This window comes from Caretta caretta, chromosome 9 (genome assembly GCF_965140235.1).
Source record: "Caretta caretta isolate rCarCar2 chromosome 9, rCarCar1.hap1, whole genome shotgun sequence".
Classification (NCBI taxonomy): domain Eukaryota; kingdom Metazoa; phylum Chordata; order Testudines; family Cheloniidae; genus Caretta; species Caretta caretta.
The window spans coordinates 18,091,115-18,110,603 of record NC_134214.1 but is presented as its reverse complement, the minus strand read 5'-3'; the positions used below and the strand labels follow the sequence as shown (position 1 = coordinate 18,110,603).

At 48.3% G+C, this 19,489-nt stretch overlaps 1 protein-coding gene across 6 annotated transcripts in view; it reads left to right on the top strand.

The window, feature by feature from the left end:
- Positions 1-19,489, top strand: part of LOC125642499 (uncharacterized) — a 324,292-nt gene that overhangs the window by 20,413 nt on the left and 284,390 nt on the right. For 4 of the 6 annotated variants that reach the window (XM_075132130.1, XM_075132131.1, XM_048863983.2 and 1 more), the window contains exon 1: positions 11,308-11,809. The exons of 1 other annotated variant lie outside the window; for it this stretch is intronic. In XM_075132130.1, coding sequence (XP_074988231.1) covers positions 11,739-11,809 — 71 coding nt within the window. In that variant the 5' untranslated portion in view covers positions 11,308-11,738. Of the gene's footprint in view, positions 1-11,306; positions 11,810-19,489 lie in introns of those variants that run through there. One more of the 6 variants, XM_048863985.2, reaches the window with a different exon arrangement.

Below are 19,489 nucleotides of genomic sequence, written 5' to 3'. Positions count from 1 at the left end.
TGTTGAGGATTGGATTGGAGGGGGTATAAAAAAGGGGGGCAAGAGAGAGCTTTTCAGTGCAATAGGCAAACTTGCTCATGTTGTGGTATATCTTAGTTCTTTCCTCTGCAGGCTGGAAATTAGAGTGATGTTGATAGAAGTAAAGGTTAAATGTAAAGTGGAGAGCAAAGGGAATGGTGTGAGAGAAACTGTCTCCACCACAGAATTCATGAACTGACAATGATATATAAGCAGTATAGTCAGTGTTTGGAAAGGAGAATTATGTTGGACCCTCTATGAGCAACTCTCTGAGCAACTGGAGGGGAGGAGAATGAAGGTTATGTGTCTTCCATCCTATAGAAAGTCCTTTGGTACTAACCCCTGTGGGGCACATTGTGTAGTCCCACTAGGCTAGATTGTCAGACCTCTTAGCTGTTTCCGACAGGAATGGTGGTGACCAATGATCATAGAATAGAATATCAGGGTTGGAAGGGACCTCAGGAGGTCATCTAGTCCAATCCCCTGCTCAAAGCAGGACCGATCCCCAATTTCTGCCCCCAGAACCCTAAATGGCCCCCTCAAGGATTGAACTCACAACCCTGGGTTTAGCAGGGCAATGCTCAAACCACTGAGCTATCCCTCCCCACAATGTCTAACTCCATATAAAACAATGATGATGGCAGGAGGCTGGGCTAAAAGTGATAAGGGAGGCAATATCCCCCTCCTCCTCTGCCCACCCTGCCATTTTTCATGAGGTTAGGCATGCTCTGAGCATGTCTACTGGAGCGGGGCCTGCAGGCTCAATTGGCGAGGCAAGGTCTATTGCTGCCTGCTTTGACAATTATGTTGGGGCACAGGCAGCCACGTGCCTGCCTGAAGCAGCAGTGCACTTGCTCAGCGGCAGAAACTTAGCAGGGATTTTGTGGCTCTCAGTGGTGCTTAAATCTGGGACTTAGGAACCGAAGCAGACCTGGTTACTTAGGCACCTTTGCAGATCTGAGCCTCTAGCTTTCACTATACAGCCATTTTCTACAAAATTTCCCACTGTGGCTGCTACTGGTTTGGCTTCCCCAATGGGAGCACTGGGGTAGACATAGCTGCTGATGTTTTTCCGGTTGGGTTGTCTAGGCTGGTCAGAGAAGGCCTAGGCAATATACTGATAATACCAGCAGTCCCTCGGGCCTTGCCTATGCTAATGCTCCCACTGTTACTACCACCAATGCAAGTGAACCAATGATTTAAGTGATGATACATTTGTGGGACAATTCCTTCAAAGGCTGTTGTGTGTCACTTTGGTTGATATAGAGCAGAGCTGTACTTGTAAAGTGGCAGACTCTGCCACTGTGTCCAAAATCAAATCTTGTTAACAGCTTAGGAAACCCAGATCATCGTAGGAAAACCCTGATGATTGGAGGAGTGGTACATGGGTTTACAGTAGATGCTTAACCATGAAGAGTTATTATTATGTACCAGGCCGGACCAGATGTAGAGAGAGGAAGAAATTTCCCCCAGGACATATCGACAATTACCTTGACTGAGACACATCTGTTAGGAAACAGTGGATGAATTTTACATGTTCAGTTTCCTGATACTGGGGGGAAGGGAGCATGTGGTCTTTCCCTCCTTCTATTCCTATGTATCAAAGTTTCCCAACTCCCACTGGTTTCTTGGCAAATTTAGATTGTTTTCTGGCTGGTCTTGCATAAGTTTCAATGTTTGTGGCTCATTGTCCATTGAAGACCTCGTTTTTGATAGTAAGATGTTCCTCTTCTAGGGGAAAGTGGCTCTTTTTTAGAGAACGGCTTTTATGAATGCTTCTTTCAACCTGCAGACTTGAGTCAAGTGTCTGAACTGTAAAACGAACGTGCTACTACTCAATTTATATCAAATCTTATATTCCAGATGATTGCATTTGTATACAGGCTCTGTAACATGACCCACAAAATGGAAATCCCCATCTTCAAAGATCTTCTTCAGCTTGAAGAAGATGGACAAGAAGAGCAGCTGGACACTGACATAGTGACTCCACCTCCATGAGTGACATTGGGTTTGTCGGTGTAGTTAGGGGGAAGTAGACTCTGTGTACAGGAATGCATGCATCTTCTGTTGAGTCATTGTAGGCCCAGATGCTGAAACCCATATTAAAATTCAGGGTGATTACTGGTGAGTGGGTCCAATTAGCTCCAACCAGGATATAGAGGCGATGAATGGGAATATCTATTTTGACAGCAGACACTTAAACAGAAGAGGGAAAGCCAAGTTTGGAAAGATGCCAAGGCTGAGATTAATGGTTTGTTGTTTTCAGTTCCCGATAATGTTTAAACCCTGTGATGGGGTTTGGACACTAATTCAGGCTCTTGGGTGAGAGTAAGTGGGAACTGAGTTGCTCCCAGAAAACTATAGTACTAGTTAATAATAAAGCATTGAGCAATAGCTGAGAAAGAGAATTCACAGAAGTTCCTGTTTCTGTTGAAAGGAAGTGTGGTTTGGGTGACTGGTTACCACCCTAGAGGTAGAAGAGCTGAGTTCTAATCCTGGATCTCCATTGACTGACTGTTCCCCTGTGGATAAAAATGTAAGTAATCATTGAGCCATTGATAGAGAGAGACTCTGGAGTCCAGTGGCTAGGGCATTCACCTGGGAGATGAGGGACCTTGATCCAGTCCCCCTGCTCCACTCCCTCTTTCTTTCTTTTTCCACAGTGGAACAGCTGCAGTAGGAGAGACTGAGGGAGCCCCATAGCCATACTCCCCCTCCTGCGAGGAGGGGGAAGTGAACCTTGGTCTTCCACATCCAAGGTGAATGCTCTAACCACTGAGCTACAAGTTGGAAGGTAGGTAGTGGCGTCATCTTTTCTTTCTCTTCCTTGATTTGGAATGGGACCCGATATGGTAGGCATGCCTACCAAATTGGGCCCCACACACAATTTAAGCAACCAAATGCCAGTCTTCTTCCAGTTTGTGAATCGCTCTGTGGCTTAAGCGGGAGATAAGCATCCAGATGCCTAGAGGGGGCACCAGCGCACATGCCCAGAGACAGAAACATAGGAGCTGAGGGAACTGTCACCCTAGAAACTTAGGTGTGGAGTGAGTTTAGGCAGCTACAGGGTTTGGCAGGAGTTCTGTGGATGGCAGTGGAGCCGAAGCTGGGAATGAGGCTTAGTCTACACTACAGAGTTAGGTCAATGTCAGGCAGCTTACATTGATCTAATGATGTCAGTGTACACACTACAGCCTTGCTCCTGCTGATGTAAGTGCCCTATTACATGGACATAATGACTCCACCGCCCAGAAGGGGGTAGGGTTTGTTGGTGTAGTTAGGGGGACGCAGCTGTTGGCTGTCATTCTTGTCAATTTCATGGCTCCGTGCTCCAGCCGTGAAATTGACAAGAAAGCTGGACTATCCCCGGAGTGGGGGAGGAGCTCCAGGTAGAGGCGGGCTGCCCTGGGGCTCCCTGCTCCCAGCCATGCTGGGCTTGCCCCGCTCAGAGCCCAGCTGCTGCCCGGGCTCCCTGTTCCGAGCGGGACTGTGCTTGCCTGGGGCTGTGCCCTGCGGCTCCTGGTTCCCAACCTCCTGGTGCTGCTTGGAGGCTCTGGGCTCCCTGCTCTCCATGGGGAGCCCGGCTGCCCGCTTGGGTCCCCACTCCATGCCACTCAGAGCCTGGATGCTCCCCCCTGAGCTCTTGGCTCCCTGCTTCCTACTGCAGCCAGGTTCCCAGCAGGGAGCTCTGCACGTGGAGTCCAGGAGGTTCCCAGACTCCCAGCGGAGAGCCGCGGACATCGGAGCAGCCCCCTGGCTTTCCACGGGGAGACTCTGGGAGGCTGCCAGGTTCCCCATGTGGGGCAGGGAGTCCAGGGTGCAGCCTGGCTGGGAATGGGGAGCCAGGTGGGCACAGCCTAGAGGCTCCTGTGCTCCCCAGGTGGAGTAGGGAGCTGAGAGTTCAGGGAGGCAGCCAAGCTCCTGGCAGGGAGCTGCAAGTGGAGCTGAGAGCCTGGGCTCTCAGCCCCCGGCACTGCCCCTTTGAAATCTATGGAAGCACTCCTGGGGAGGACGCACAGAAGACGAGGAGTGTGGACATGAACTGGTTGTAAGTCAACCTAACATAGGTCGACTTATGTTTTTATTGTAGACATGCCCTTAAGCACATATGTCTGGCATTTCAGTGCCTATGTCCCTTTATGGTTCTGGGCCTAAGTATTTTATTAGTTTCCCTTTTAAAATCAAAATGCTTAAACTGTTATATTGCCATCCTTCTGGTTAGAGAGGAGCCTGTATGAATTGGCTCTCGTCAGAGCTGGGTTAAGAGGAAATAAAATCCTCATTACTTTCTATGAAAGTATTACTTTGCAATGTAATTTCAGAGGAAAATATGAGCAATTAACTTGCATATACATCACTGTTTATGAACACACCAAAGAACACTAATCTACTGTATAAACTAACAATAGGCAAAAAATGAGGCCACTTCATAAAAAACATTGCAAGCACAAAATATAGTTAGACCATATGTTTCCATGTGGTTTGTTTGTGTGTACTTTTTTTCTTGTTGATGTTCATATAGGGCCAACTCCTCAGCTAGTTCCGAAGTGTGGAGCACTGTGGAGCTGCTCCCATTCACACTCACTGAGGATCTGGCCTATAACTTAAAACTGGCCATATCCATTCTCTTAATACACTGCTAAAACCTGGTTCACTAGCAATAGGCCAGTTCCCTGCAATTCACTCTTGTGAGTGGTCCTGCTGTCCCACTGAAGTCAGTCGTTGCAGGATGATTTCATTAATATATAACTGAGGAAGTAATACTAGATAATGATCAAAAGAAATAACACAATGCAGGATCAAGGCCTATGCGTTGGTTTTGGAGAACATTTTGTACATCCCTATTTGCATGTCCTGGTGCCAATGTTTTTATAACTACATGATATGTTAGAAATGTGCATTTAAAACCCCTCCACAAAAAACGGTGAAGGGATTTGAAATGTTAGTTTTAGAAGAATGTTAAGTGATTTGTCCAATAGATCTTCACAAATGTTATATTTTTTAAAAAATCACCTTGTAAAAAACAAATTTGTCTTATTGGATCACTAGCTGGGCAAGAAGATTTTTGCATAGTCTTGGCTGTTACTGTTTTGTCATGCACTGATCTTAAAGTAGTTTCAGACTGAGGATGGCATCTCAGCTATAATTAACATTCAGCCTTGACATAAAGAAGGTCTATTATTTTATGGAAGATTTTGCTAGGCTTTAAGAAATAAAATGATTAAAAACCTGTGTGCACTCCAGGAGATAATGAGATTAGCTGAACTCAGGGCCCTGCAGAGTTAAAACTACTCCAGATGCAAGGAAAGGCTTAGCAGCTCATTGGAAATTTCAGGGTACAGTTAATCTGCACTGGGTTCTTATGTGTGCGATATATTTTCTTTACATTAAAAAAAACCAACACGTTGAAACTTCCTTGATACAATCCCAGGGGCATCGTGTCACTTCAGGCTTCAAAACAATGAACAATACTATATAAAAATAACTTTCTTGTTATGATTCCTAAGTGTTTCAACAATACTGTTAGAAAACAGAAACCATCTGATGAAGTGAGCTGTAGCTCACGAAAGCCTATGCCCAAATAAATTTGTTAGTCTCTAAGGTGCCACAAGTCCTCCTTTTCTTCATACATTGATGGACGCTCAGAGTGAAAACGGATGTGTCTTGTTACAGGAATTAAATAAAGGGAAATTCATTCATGGTTCTTCTGAAACAGATGTTTACTCATAAACATCTTCATAGTATTAGTGTCTAAACAATGAGTTGTGGGCACCATAAGTTGTGGGCAGTTGTGGGCCTCTATTGGAGCTGTTATGGAAGCAGTTTGGGCCGAAACTAATGCCACTAAACTAAAAAGAAATCAAATTGTCTTCAGCTAGAATTGGATTGGAGCCCTTAATAGTTGGTTTCCTGTCTCCCTGGTCTAGCGATATGAAGATCATGGTGTGGTGGGTAAGCTGCAAGTAGCCTATTTCTCCTGTAGTGTAGTGGCCCCTCTCTCCCATGTTAGGTCATTCCTAATATGTGCTCCTTCCACCCTGAGACACTCATCACCCCATGCATGTTATCTCTCCTTGGTCTGCTAGTACCTCAGAGAGTGTAGCTTTCTTTCTCAGTGGCTATGAGGGAGGAGGAAAGTCACCTTTTCTCCCAGGATTCAAGTTCAGGAAAGAAGTATGGGGAAGAGAGGAAGGGTGGTCTAGGAGATAGGATTTTTGCCTGGGTCTTGGGAAACCTGTTTTCAATTCCCTGCACCACAGACTTCCTGTATGACCTTGTTGGGTAAGTAACTTAGGATATAAGAACATAAGAATGGCCATACTGGGTCAGACCAAAGGTCCATCAAGCCCAATATCCTGTCCTCCGACAGTGGCAATGGTAGGTGCCCCGAAAAGAATGACCAGACAGGTTATCATCAAGTGATCCATGCCCTATCACCCAATCCCAGCTTCTGGCAGAGGCTAGGGACACCATTCCTGCCCATCCTGGCTAATAGCCATCGATGGCCCTATCTTCCATGAATCCATCTAGCTCCCTTTTGAACCCCGTTATAGTATTGGCCTTCACAACACCGTCTGTTGGAGTTCCAGAGGTTGACAGTGCATTGTGTGAAAAAATACTTTCTTGCGTTTGTTTTAAACCTGCTACCTATTAATGTAATTTGGTGGCCCCTTGTTTTTGTGTTATGAGAAGGAGTAAATAACACTTCCTTATTTACTTTCTCTATACCACTCATGATTTTATAGACCTCTATCATATGCCCCCTTAGTCGCCTCTTTTCCAAGCTGAAAAGTCCCAGTCTTATTAACCTTTCCTCAAACGGAAGGCGTTCTATACCCCTAAACATTTTTGTTGCCTTTTTCTGAACCTTTTCCAATTCCAATATATCTTTTTTGAGATTGGGCGACCACTTCTGTACACAGTATTCAAGGTGCGAGCGTACCATGGATTTACATAGATGCAATATGATATTTTCTGTCTTATTAGTTATCCCTTTCTTGATGATTCCCAACATTCTGTTCGCTTTTTTGATATGTCTACAATTAAAAACCCGTGGTTAGCCCATGCCAGCAAACTTGGGTTCGTGGGGCTGTTTAATTGCAGTGTAGATGTCTGGGCTCGGGCTGGAACCTGGTCTCCTCCTCTGCAAGCTGGGAGGGTCCCAGAGCTTGGGATGCAGCCCAAACTGGAATGTCTACACTGCAATTAAACAGCCCCACAGTCCTACGAGCCTGCGTCAGCTGGCATGGGCCAGCTGCGGGTGTCTAATTGCAGTGTAGACATACCCTCACAGTCAGCTTTCTTTAAAAGGTAGTTAGGCACCTATTTGCAGCTTTACATGCCTAAATGCCTTTAAAATTTGGAGCTCAGTCTCTCTGTGCCTCAATTTTCCATCTGTAAAATGGGGATAGGTGTCGTGAAAATGGATGTATTAAATTTGTGACAGGTTTCAGAGTAGTAGCCATGTTAGTCTGTATCCGTAAAAAGAAAAGGAGTACTCGTGGCACCTTAGAGACTAACAAATTTATTAGAGCATAAGCTTTTGTGAGCTACAGCATCCGATGAAGTGAGCTGTAGCTCACGAAAGCGTATGCTCTAATAAATTTGTTAGTCTCTAAGGTGCCACAAGTCCTCCTTTTCTTAAATTTGTGAAGAGCTCAGATGCAGTGGTAGAGTGGGCCATGTAAGTACCATACATAGAATGTAGGAGCATCCAGAAGAGTAAGAATGAAAGAGAAGTGATGGGGAGAGAACCCTCTCTTGGGGCCCTGGCATCCAGGAGCCAGCCCCATAAAGGGGAGAAACAGGTTTCGTCTAGCAACCAGGAGAAAGAAGAGCCTATTGCCTGGCATCCAGTAGTAGATAGAGGGCGTAGGAAATGGATAGCTCTCCTCTCCCCGTAGCTGCAAAATCACCATGCAAATGAGATTATAGATAACTGAATGTGTTATTACAGGAACAAATCCCTCCCCAATTCCAGCTGTGTGTTGTGTGCCTCATTCATTGTTGCACACTATAAAGCAAGCTGTAGCAGCAATTTGGGTTTAGGAGATGCCTCTTTATAGGTGGGGAAGTGAAGTGACCTCTCACAAGAAGAGATGCAGGGAGTTCACAGGTGAGAGGGGAGGTGGACAAAACAACACAGGAGAAAAGGGAGGAGCAGAGAAGGGGAGAGGGAATACAGGACAACAGCATTGCGCTGTACGACTTCTTTCTGTCTCCCAGGCTAGCTGTTGAGACAGAGAATTGGCAGTAGAAATGGCAAAAGATGGGATTGCAGGTGTGAGAGGTGAGGCTTGATAGTACAGTAGTATTATCCTTTGTATTGCTGTAGTGTGTAGAAGCCCCAGTCATAGGCCAGGACCCCATTGTGATAGGTACTGTACAAAGAGAACAAAAAGATCGTACCTCTTTGATTTCAACTCTCTTTCAAATGGAGACTCAACTTGACTCCTCCTTAATCAGTCCAAAAATAATTAGAATTGTTTATAACTGGGCTAACAGCTGTAGTTATAACAAGGCCCACTTTTAGTCCTTGTTCGTAAAGCACTTATTTAATACTAATAATTTGTCTAATGTTTATCAGGTGCTATTCCAGCAACAGCTATTCCTGTGAGTGGTCTTATTGGTTTAACTCAGGCAAGTAAAGTTACACAGGTGTAAGCGATTGCAGGATTGGGCCCTTAATGATTTCTCTCAGTAATATAACTTGATACCTGTGTCTCAACATACTGTGTTGTATTTTTGTTATGTTTTCCTTATGGAAAGGGCCAACGTTCTGTATTTTGTTTTCTTCCTTGACGTGCTGTCAGTGGTACGTATGTTCATAGTGTTGTGCACTGTGACAGCTGAGGTGGGTGGGCCCTCGCTGCTAGGGAGTGTGGGGTGCCTTTGAGTTTTGAGGGGTTGTGTTCTGTGTGCATCGGGGAGGGAAGGCTGAGGTGACACTTGTTCCAGTGACGTGGGGGGCAATGGAAGAGCTAAGACCAGAGTGGGGAGTGTTGGTCCCGCTGCCGGGTGTGTCTGAGTGCGTGGGATGAGTGCCTGAGGATGGGCTGGGGTGCTGGAACAATTTGTACAGTCGGGGTGCTGAGAGCCATTTAGCCAAACTGGAAACCCTGTGTATGATGGAAACCACTTGACGCCAGGGGATGCAGCAGCGGCCCTAGTTCCAACACCTGTGGTGGGCTGTGTTTGAGTCATGTGAATTGTGAGTGGGGTGTGTGCGAGAAAGGACTAAGACAGGGTTGTAAGTGGTGTGGGGGAGGGAGCACTGAGGCAGGGGGTGTAAGCAGTGGGGGGAGGGAGAGGGAGCACTGAGGCAGGGGGTGTAAGCAGTGGGAGGGAGCTGTAGGGAGCACTGAGGCAGGGGGTGTAAGCGGTGGAGGGAGTGGGAAGGAGCACTGGGTTGGTGGGTGTAAGCGGTGGGGGAGTGGGAGGGAGCACTGGGGCAGGGGGGGTGCAAGCAGTTGGGGGTGGGGGAAGTGGGAGGGAGCACTGGGGTGGGGGGGTGTAAGCGGTGGAGGGGGAAGGGGCAGCGGCAGCACTGGGGCGGGGGGTGTAAGCGGTGTGAGGGAGGATAGGGAGCACTGGGGCAGGGGTGTAGCCGGTGGAGGAGCGGGAGGGAGCACTGGGGTGGGGTGTGTGTGTAAACGGTGGGGGAGCAGAAGGGAGCACTGGGGCGGGGGGTGTAAGTGGTGGGGGAGCGGGAGGGAGCACTGGGGCGGGGGGGTGAGTGGTGGGGGGAGCGGTAAGAAGCACTGGGGCGGGGGGTGTGTAAGCGGTGGGGGGAGCGGGAAGAAGCACTGGGGCGGGGGGGTTTGTAAGCGGTGGGGGGAGGGGAGGGAGAACTGGGGCAGGGGTGTGTGTAGGCGGTGGGGGGAGCAGGAAGGAGCACTGGGGCGGGGGGTGTGCAAGCGGTGGGGGGAGCGGGAGGGAGCACTTGGGCGGGGGGTGTGTAAGTAGTGGGGGGAGCAGGAAGGAGCACTGGGGGTGTAGGCGTGGGGGAGCAGGAGGGAGCACTGGGGTGGGAGTGTAGCCGGTGGGGGAGCGGGAGGGAGCACTGGGGAGGGGGGGTGTAGCTGGTGGGGGGAGCGGGAAGGAGCACTGGGGCGGGGGGTGTGTAAGCGGTGGGGGGAGCGGGAAGAAGCACTGGGGGTGTAGGCGTCGGGGAGCGGGAGGGAGCACTGGGGCAGGGGGGTTGTAAGTGGTGGGGGGAGCGGGAAGAAGCACTGGGGCGGGGTGTGTAAGCGGTGGGGGAGCGGGAGGGAACACTGGGGCGGGGTGTGTAAGCGGTGGGGGAGCGGGAAGAAGCACTGGGGCGGGGTGTGTAAGCGGTGGGGGAGCGGGAGGGAGCACTGGGGCGGGGTGTGTAAGCGGTGGGGGAGCGGGAAGAAGCACTGAGGCGGGGGGTGTAAGCGGTGAGGGGAGCGGGAAGAAGCACTGAGGCGGGGGGGTGTAAGCGGTGGGGGAGCGGGAAGAAGCACTGAGGCGGGGGGTGTAAGCGGTGAGGGGAGCGGGAAGAAGCACTGAGGCGGGGGTGTCAGCGGGGGGGAGCGGGAAGAAGCACTGAGGCGGGGGGGTGTAAGCGGTGGGGGAGCGGGAAGAAGCACTGGGGCGGGGTGTGTAAGCGGTGGGGGAGCGGGAGGGAGCACTGGGGCGGGGTGTGTGAGCGGTGGGGGGAGCGGGAGGGAGCACTGGGGCGGGGGGTGTCAGCGGGGGGGAGCGGGAGGGAGCACTGGGGCGGGGGGTGTAAGCGGTGGGGGAGCGGGAAGAAGCACTGGGGCGGGGGGGTGTAAGCGGTGGGGGAGCGGGAGGGAGCACTGGGGGGGTGTAAGCGGTGGGGGAGCGGGAAGAAGCACTGGGGCGGGGGGGTGTAAGCGGTGGGGGAGCGGGAGGGAGCACTGGGGGGGTGTAAGCGGTGGGGGAGCGGGAAGAAGCACTGGGGCGGGGTGTGTGAGCTGTGGGGGGAGCGGAAAAGCACAGGGGCGGGGAGGTGTAAGCGGTGGGGCGTGGGGGAGCGGGAGGGAGCACTGGGGTGGGGGGGTGTCAGCGGGGGGGAGCGGGAGGGAGCACTGGGGCGGTGGGGGAGGCGGTGGGGGGAGCGGGAAGAAGCACTGGGGCGGGGGGGTGTGAGCGGTGGGGGGAGCGGGAAGAAGCACTGTGGCGGGGGGGTGTGAGCGGTGGGGGGAGCGGGAAGAAGCACTGGGGCGGGGTGTGTGGGCGGGGGGGAGCGGGAGGGAGCACTGGGGGGCGGGGTTGCGGAGGCAGGTCCGGGTGTAAAAGCGGAGTTAGTGCTGCCCGCCCCCAAAAGAAGTTGCGGGTAAAAGCGCTCAGATTTGCCGAGCCGAGCCCTGCCTAGCCCGCCCGCGGGAGGGCAGGGCGGTGCGCTGGGCTGGGCTGGGCAAGGAGGCTGCGAGGCCGGTGATTTGCTGCTTTGCGGCGGCTTTGAAGGATTTGGAGCGCTGCGCCCGGGAGGTGCGGGGCTCCATGGAGCCTGTTGATCACACGCAGCCGGGGCTGCGGGGGAGCTGAGAGCGGCCGGCGCCCAACACCGCAGCCTCGGAGGAAGCACCCGCTCAGCACCCTTGGGCTCCGGCGGCTCTGCTCCGGACCACGACCTGCTCCAGCAGCCATCGTCTCTGCCCCTGCCCGATGCTAGCTCCTGCTGAGCCCGCTCAACTTTTGCAGCTGGCGGTTGGCAGCTCTTGATCCCCGAGATGACCCCGAGAGCCTGGCTGCTGTGTCTGTCCTGGACCCTGGCTGCATCGCTGCAACTTCAGCAGGGCATGTAAGTGAAGTGAGGTACCGCTGCTCCTAGGAAATGCTTGTCCGTGGCGCGTCTGACCAGCCTGCTACATCTAGGGCTCGCTTAGCCCTACTGAGGCGAGAGCTGTATCTAGCAAGTAGCCTTCTCTACATCCTGTGCTGGCAGAGGGATGCAGCAGATGCCCAGGGGTGCTGGAAATTGCTCTGAAAGAACTGCAGGCTCAGAATGATTAAATGATCATAGAGGCTATAGTTGGGGTTACAATGATAAAAACTAACCAACCTTTAGGGGAAAAAATGGGATTTTTAAAAGACACTGCATTGCATCCTGTTTGTTTAGACTGTGAACTCAAGGACTGTGTCAAGGACTGTGTCTTATGCCTGTAAAACGCATATGATGCTGTTGTGTGTTATAGACCTAATTCAGTGCTATCTATATAGTACATACACATCAGTGCTCATCCTGTGACAAAAAGTTTAATTGGGTTTTTCTTTTGTTTACTTGACAGCTTCCTTTGCAAGCAGCTGAACAATTCCAGTTTTAGGGACTTTTTTGTAAAGCATGGTTATTAGTGAAATATGTAATCTCAGAAGAAAAGTGTTTTTTTTTTCTTTTTTCTAAGCCTGCCTTCTTCCCTCACTTTGGGTCTGAAGGCAGAGATGATCATTAGTGACTGAATGAAGATCCTTGCGTTTATTTTCTGCAGAGCTGGAGACCCATTCATGTTGGTGTAACAATGAAAGGACAGAGTTAAGCCTGAAACAGCTACAATATTCTACAGGCTTTATGGGCTAAGGGGCATTTTCAGCTTTAACTAGTGCTTAAAGCTTCAGTAGAGAACACTGGATAGTAAAATGTAAATCCAGTTAGGAAGACTAAAGGACTGAACCAGAGAGAGGTGAGAGATTGAGCACTGGAAAAAACAGCTGCCTAGAGATATACACACACTGCTAATTTGCAGACACAAAGGCATCAGTGCCCACCCATTAATATTGGGTCAGTGGGTATCCATTCTTGCATACTGAAGCTCATGTGAGATGTATACGATAACATATTAAATGTCTGCACGCCACCGACATTGTATGTTGTTAGTTTTCAGAAATATTGAAAAATGCGACCAGAAAAACTAGTATTTAATCATTTAAAAAGTAGAACAACCCTCAAGGTTTGTGAATCTGTGTTCACAGTTCTGTGCCTTGTGTTTTGTAAGCACAAATTGTGGTTTTAGTCTCCATGACTTTACAGAGGTGGGGGAAAGTGATGCTTTTTACACCTGTAAACAATCTGACAGCATTTCCTAAATATTAATGTTCGACCATCATGACATTAACAGTGCTTTTTTATTTAAAAGGAAACAGCTCTGTTTACCACTCTATATTTCCATCGTCCATCTCCTGCAAGATTCATTTTGCCATCTAGTTACTGTAGATATCACTGAATCTCTGGCTAGGCTACCAGTTCCTGTTACTGCACAATGTATTCCCTGTGGAATAGTCTGCAAATACAGATTCAGAAAACTACTTTCAGTTAGAATAATGACATCTCTTAATTTTATGTTGAGCCCTTAGGGGTCACTGTCTGAGGAAAGCATTTTCTTCCTTTTGTTGAAGACTCTTGGTGGGTCTTTGAGTTAGTTTTCTGCAGTGAGTTGTTTTTTTTTTTTTTTAAATTCTAATGTAAGGACTACCATTGATTTATATTTCCAGATTTGTTCACATTTTGCTTAAGCAGCTGTGCTAACCAAGGTTGTGCAGTTTTGAGGGTAATATTAGTTTAAAAGAGACACTTCAGAGAATGTCATTTTAAGTCTGAAACTCTGAATTTGGTAGGTCATCCCCAAATAACTTTGTTTGCTTATTCTATTTACCTTTTTAAGAGAGAGTCTCTGTGAAAAGGAATATCATGAATAGCAGCATACTGGTATCTACATTGATTATCCAAGCCATCATACATATTCAATTTTTATCTGAATAAGGACAGTCTGGAATGGTAGACAGCAGTGGCAAAGCCTTAGGTGCTTTTCCTGGGTGGTTGTCTTTTCGATGGAGAATAGGCTGCTACCGTAACTCTTAATGTTATTTTAAACCCGAGTGAGTAAAAAGGAAAATCTTCCCTTCCTCTGCAATCACCGTATACAGCTTCCTTGGTTTCATTTTAGGCATTCCACCAAGTGAGCATTTTTCAAAAAAAGGTTACTTTGTAGAGGTGAGGTTATGCTGATTGCTAGCATGGGGTGTTGCTACAAGTTTTCACTGGGAAGCTGCGGAATGGAGCCAAGGGTGGATCTCCTTTCCCATAGCATTTTATACAGTTAAATTGATTTGTAATGTGCCTTTTACAAAGGATGCTCATTGTCAGTGGGATAAGGATCACAAAATGGACCACTGAGAATACATCATGCTGGCTGCTTCCTTTTAAGTTCTTAATTTAAGATCTTGTCTGGATGAGAATATACAGTACGCTTCTCATACTTGTTTTTAGTCTGCTAGTAACTCTAGAACTCACTCCTAGCTAGAATGTAACGATTCTGTGTAGGTATTTGTTATACTCGTGGTCTGATTCCAATCACCCGGGGGGGGGGGGGGGGTGGCGAGATTTTAATGCATAGCAGATTACAGGGCGGCTATTTCCGACAACCATGTTTTTAGACAATTAGCCCTGATGATCTTGTATTCAAACTTTGAGTGAATAATTCTGGAATCACCAAAGTACAAGTACACAGCTCTTTTCGAAACCCTTGTTGCTTAATACTGTAAATGAGAAGTCACCAACATCTCTTGTTTTAAAAAACAAACAAACAAACGTTTCTTTAGGAGCTATGGGTTTACTTTTGCTGCAGTGAGCTTTTCAGGCTAAGGTGTGGTATGTTTGAGGCTATGGGGTGGTGAGAAGCTATACCATAGATAAGGCAGCAACAGGGATTCTGTTTCATGTAAAATAGCATAGAGTAAAGGGGCTCTGCATGAATAAGAACTGAGGGGAGAGGGTTCAATTTGATTGAACAAATATACTGTTGAGGATGTACTTTTGGGAAGCTAGTTAATTATGTAAGACAGAGCAGAAAGCAGGAAATATAAGCTGTCACAGAGGCTGAATTGAGTGTCTTTCATGTTACCTTCAAGCAATAAGTATCGTTAGAGTTCACCATAAGTACTGAGATGGTCTCTTCTTTTTCCCCAGAAATACATATTTAGCTATCTAATAGGTTTCCACAAAGAAATTATTGTTCATAAACAAGTGCAAGGAAGAATCTTGTTCTTTTCAAACAGAGGGCATAGTTCTTCACTGTGTCTTTCTTTCCAGGCTTGGAATGCTGTCTTAGAAGATCTGTTACAGGATCTAGATACAGCCTTAAACTAAAATGTTGATTTCCATGTGTCAAGGTTCCTCCCCCACTCTGAACTCTAGGGTACAGATGTGGGGACCTGCATGAAAAACCTCCTAAGCTTATCTTTACCAGCTTAGGTCAAAACTTCCCCAAGGTACAAAATATTCCACCCTTTGTCCTTGGATTGGCCGCTACCACCACCAAACTAATACTGGTTACTGGGGAAGAACTGTTTGGACACGTCTTTCCCCCCAAAATACTTCCCAAAACCTTTCACCCCACTTCCTGGACAAGGTTTGGTAAAAAGCCTCACCAATTTGCCTAGGTGACTACAGACCCAGACCCTTGGATCTTAAGAACAATGAACAATCCTCCCAACACTTGCACCCCCCCTTTCCTGGCAAATGTTGGATAAAAAAGCCTCACCAATTTGCATAGGTGACCACAGACCCAAACCCTTGGATCTGAGAACAATGAAAAAGCATTCAGTTTTCTTACAAATAGACTTTTAATAAAAATAGAAGTAAATAGAAATAAAGAAATCCCCCCTTTAAAATCAGGATGGTAGATACCTTACAGGGTAATTAGATTCAAAAACATAGAGAACCCCTCTAGGCAAAACCTTAAGTTACAAAAAAGATACACAGACAGAAATAGTTATTCTATTCAGCACAGTTCTTTTCTCAGCCATTTAAAGAAATCATAATCTAACATGTACCTAGCTAGATTACTTACTAAAAGTTCTAAGACTCCATTCCTGGTCTATCCCCGGCAGAATGAGAATATAGACAGACACACAGACCCTTTGTTTCTCTCCCTCCTCCCAGCTTTTGAAAGTATCTTGTCTCCTCATTGGTCATTTTGGTCAGGTGCCAGCGAGGTTACCTTTAGCTTCTTAACCCTTTACAGGTGAGAGGAGCTTTCCCCTGGCCAGGAGGGATTTCAAAGGGGTTTACCCTTCCCTTTATATTTATGACACGCCCCCCAAATCTCAGCTAGGGTGAAACACTGGCTGGGGTTTCTTCCTGGAGCTCTAGGAAAAACAGAGTTAATAAGACACATGCATCTCTAAATATACTACCAAGTACATAAAGACTAACAATATCTTCTACATCTCAAGGACGATTTTAACCAGTTGATTCTGGGAAACTTTCACGGGAGAGTGCATCAGCCACTTTGTTAGAAGCTCCTGAGATGTGTTGGATGTCGAAATCAAAATCTTGGAGAGCTAAACTCCACCGAAGAAGTTTTTTGTTAGTTTCCTTGACGGTGTGAAGCCACTTCAGTGCAGCATGGTCGGTTTGCAGGTGGAAACGCCGTCCCCAAACATATGGGCGTAGCTTTTCCAGAGCGTAGACAATGGCGTAACATTCTTTTTCAGTGACTGACCAGTTGCTTTCCCTCTCAGACAGTTTTTTGCTGAGAAACACTACAGGGTGGAATTCTTGATCAGGTCCTTTCTGCAATAAAACTGCTCCCACACCACGCTCGGACGCATCTGTGGTTACTAGGAACGGTTTGTCAAAGTCTAGAGCCCTTAGTACAGGGTCAGACATGAGTGTCGCTTTAAGCTTGTTAAAGACCTTCTGACACTTTTCGGTCCACTGAACAGCATTTGGCTGTTTCTTTTTGGTTAGGTCTGTCAGTGGGGCGGCGATTTGGCTGTAGTGCGGTACAAATAGTCTGTAATAACCGGCCAAGCCTAAGAAGGATTGAACCTGTTTCTTTGACTTTGGGACAGACCACTTTTGGATAGCATCCACTTTGGCCTGTAGGGGGCTGATAGTTCCTTGACCCACCTGGTGTCCAAGGTAAGTCACTCTGTTTAGGCCTATTTGACACTTCTTAGCCTTAACAGTTAGTCCTGCCTCCCTTATGCGCTCAAGGACTTTTTGTAGATGTTCCAGGTGGTCTGCCCAGGAATCCGAAAATATGGCCACATCGTCAAGGTAGGCGACTGCATATTATCCTTATCCCGCTAGGAGACCATCCACAAGTCTTTGGAAAGTGGCGGGTGCATTTCGCAGCCCGAAAGGGAGTACATTAAATTCATACAGCCCGAGATGTGTGATGAAGGCTGACCTTTCCTTGGCAGATTCATCTAGCGGTACCTGCCAGTACCCCTTGGTTAAGTCCAAGGTAGAGATGAACTGGGCCCGTCCCAGTTTCTCTAATAGTTCATCTGTGCATGGCATTGGATAGTTGTCTGGGCGAGTTACAGCATTTAGCTTACGGTAGTCCACGCAAAAATGTATTTCCCCATCTGGTATGGGAACTAGAACCACTGGAGATGCCCATGCACTTTCAGAGGGGCGGATTACACCCATCTGTAACATATCCTGGATCTCCCGTTCTATAGCAGTTTTAGCTTGAGGAGACACCCTGTAAGGTTGGACTCTAATTGGGTGAGCATTACCTGTGTCAGTGGAGTGGTATGCCCGTTCAGTCAGTCCTGGGGTGGCTGAGAACGTTGGCGCGTAGCTAGTGCACAGCTCCTGGATCTGCTGTCGCTGCATACGCCCAAGGGTCATGGAGAGGTTCACCTCTTCCACACCACCAGCACATTTCCCTTCGTAGTAGACACCTTCAGGCCACTCAGCATCGTCTCCTCCCAGGACTGTAAACTGACAAACCTTTAATTCTCTGGAATAAAAGGGCTTTAGAGAATTAATATGGTACACCTTAGGCTTTCGGTTGGAGGTGGGGAATGCAATGAGATAATTAACAGCTCCCAAGTGCTCCTGGACTGTGAATGGCCCTTCCCACGATGCTTCCATTTTATGGGCCTGGAGCGCCTTTAAGACCATGACCTGGTCTCCTACTTTGAAGGAACGCTCTCTGGCATGTTTATCATACCAGGCTTTTTGCTCTTTTTGAGCATCCTGTAAGTTTTCTCTAGCAAGGGCTAAAGAGGTTCGGAGGGTGTTTTGTAGGTTGGTTACAAAGTCCAGAATGTTAGTTCCTGGAGACGGTGTAAATCCCTCCCATTGCTGCTTCACCAACTGCAATGGCCCCTTAACCTCACGGCCATATACAAGTTCAAATGGGGAAAACCCTAAACTGGGGTGTGGTACAGCTCTGTAGGCAAAGAGCAACTGCTGCAACACTAGGTCCCAATCATTGGACTGCTCATTTACGAATTTATGTATCATGGCCCCCAAAGTTCCATTAAACTTCTCCACCATGCCATTTGTTTGATGGTGGTAAGGAGTGGCAACCAAGTGATTTACCCCAGGAGCTTCCCAAAGGTTTTTCATAGTTCCTGCCAGGAAATTAGTTCCTGCATCTGTGAGGATGTCGGAGGGCCAACCTACCCTGGCAAAAATGTCTGCTAGTGCCTGGCACACACTTTTAGCCCTGGTGTTGCTTAGAGCTACTGCTTCCGGCCATCGGGTGGCAAAATCCATGAAAGTCAGTGTGTACTGCTTTCCTCTGGGTGTCTTTTTCGGAAAAGGACCCAGAATATCCACAGCTACTCGCTGAAATGGAACTTCAATGATGGGGAGTGGCTGGAGAGGGGCTTTGACCTGGTCTTGGGGTTTTCCCACTCTTTGGCACACCTCACAAGACTGGACATAGGTAGAAACATCCTTGCCCATTCCCTCCCAGTGGAATGACCCCCCCAAACGGTCTTTGGTCCTGTTCACCCCAGCATGGCCACTAGGGTGATCGTGGGCTAAGCTCAAGAGCTTGGCCCGGTATTTAGTTGGAACTACCAACTGTCTTCGAGGATGCCAGTCTTCCTGGTGTCCACCAGAAAGAGTTTCCTTGTATAAAAGTCCTCTTTCTACAACAAACCTGGATCGATTAGAAGAGCTGAGAGGCGGTGGGTTGCTCCGTGCCGCCGTCCAAGCTCTCTGGAGGCTTTCATCTGCTTCCTGTTCGGTCTGGAACTGTTCCCTTGATGTTGGAGACATCAGTTCCTCATGGGATTGTGGACCTAGGCTTGGTCCCTCTGGAAGCGATATAGGGGATGGAGCTGTTTCGGTTGACTGTGAACCGCTCTCCGCTGGTGCACTATGTTGGGATTCAGGCTCCGGCTGAGCCTCTTGTGTAGGGTTATCGGCTGCTGTCAGTTCAGGGTCGGTGGGGCCCTCTGGTGTTGAGGTTGCAAGTACTGGATTCAGTGCTGACACGGGGTCTGGTGTTGGTTGTTCGGCTGGTTCCGGTTCTGGGACTGGTTCCGTCTGGGTCTCTGGGACTGGATCCACTACTGCTGTTGCAGACATTAGGTCCTGGAGGTCCGGGTCCATCACCTCTGACCGGGTCCTGATAGAAGTTTCCGGAACAGAGCTAAGCCTCACGGCTTGTTTAGCCTGGCTGTGGGTGACCGTTCCCACCCTCTTGGCCTGCTTCACATGATTGGCCAAGTC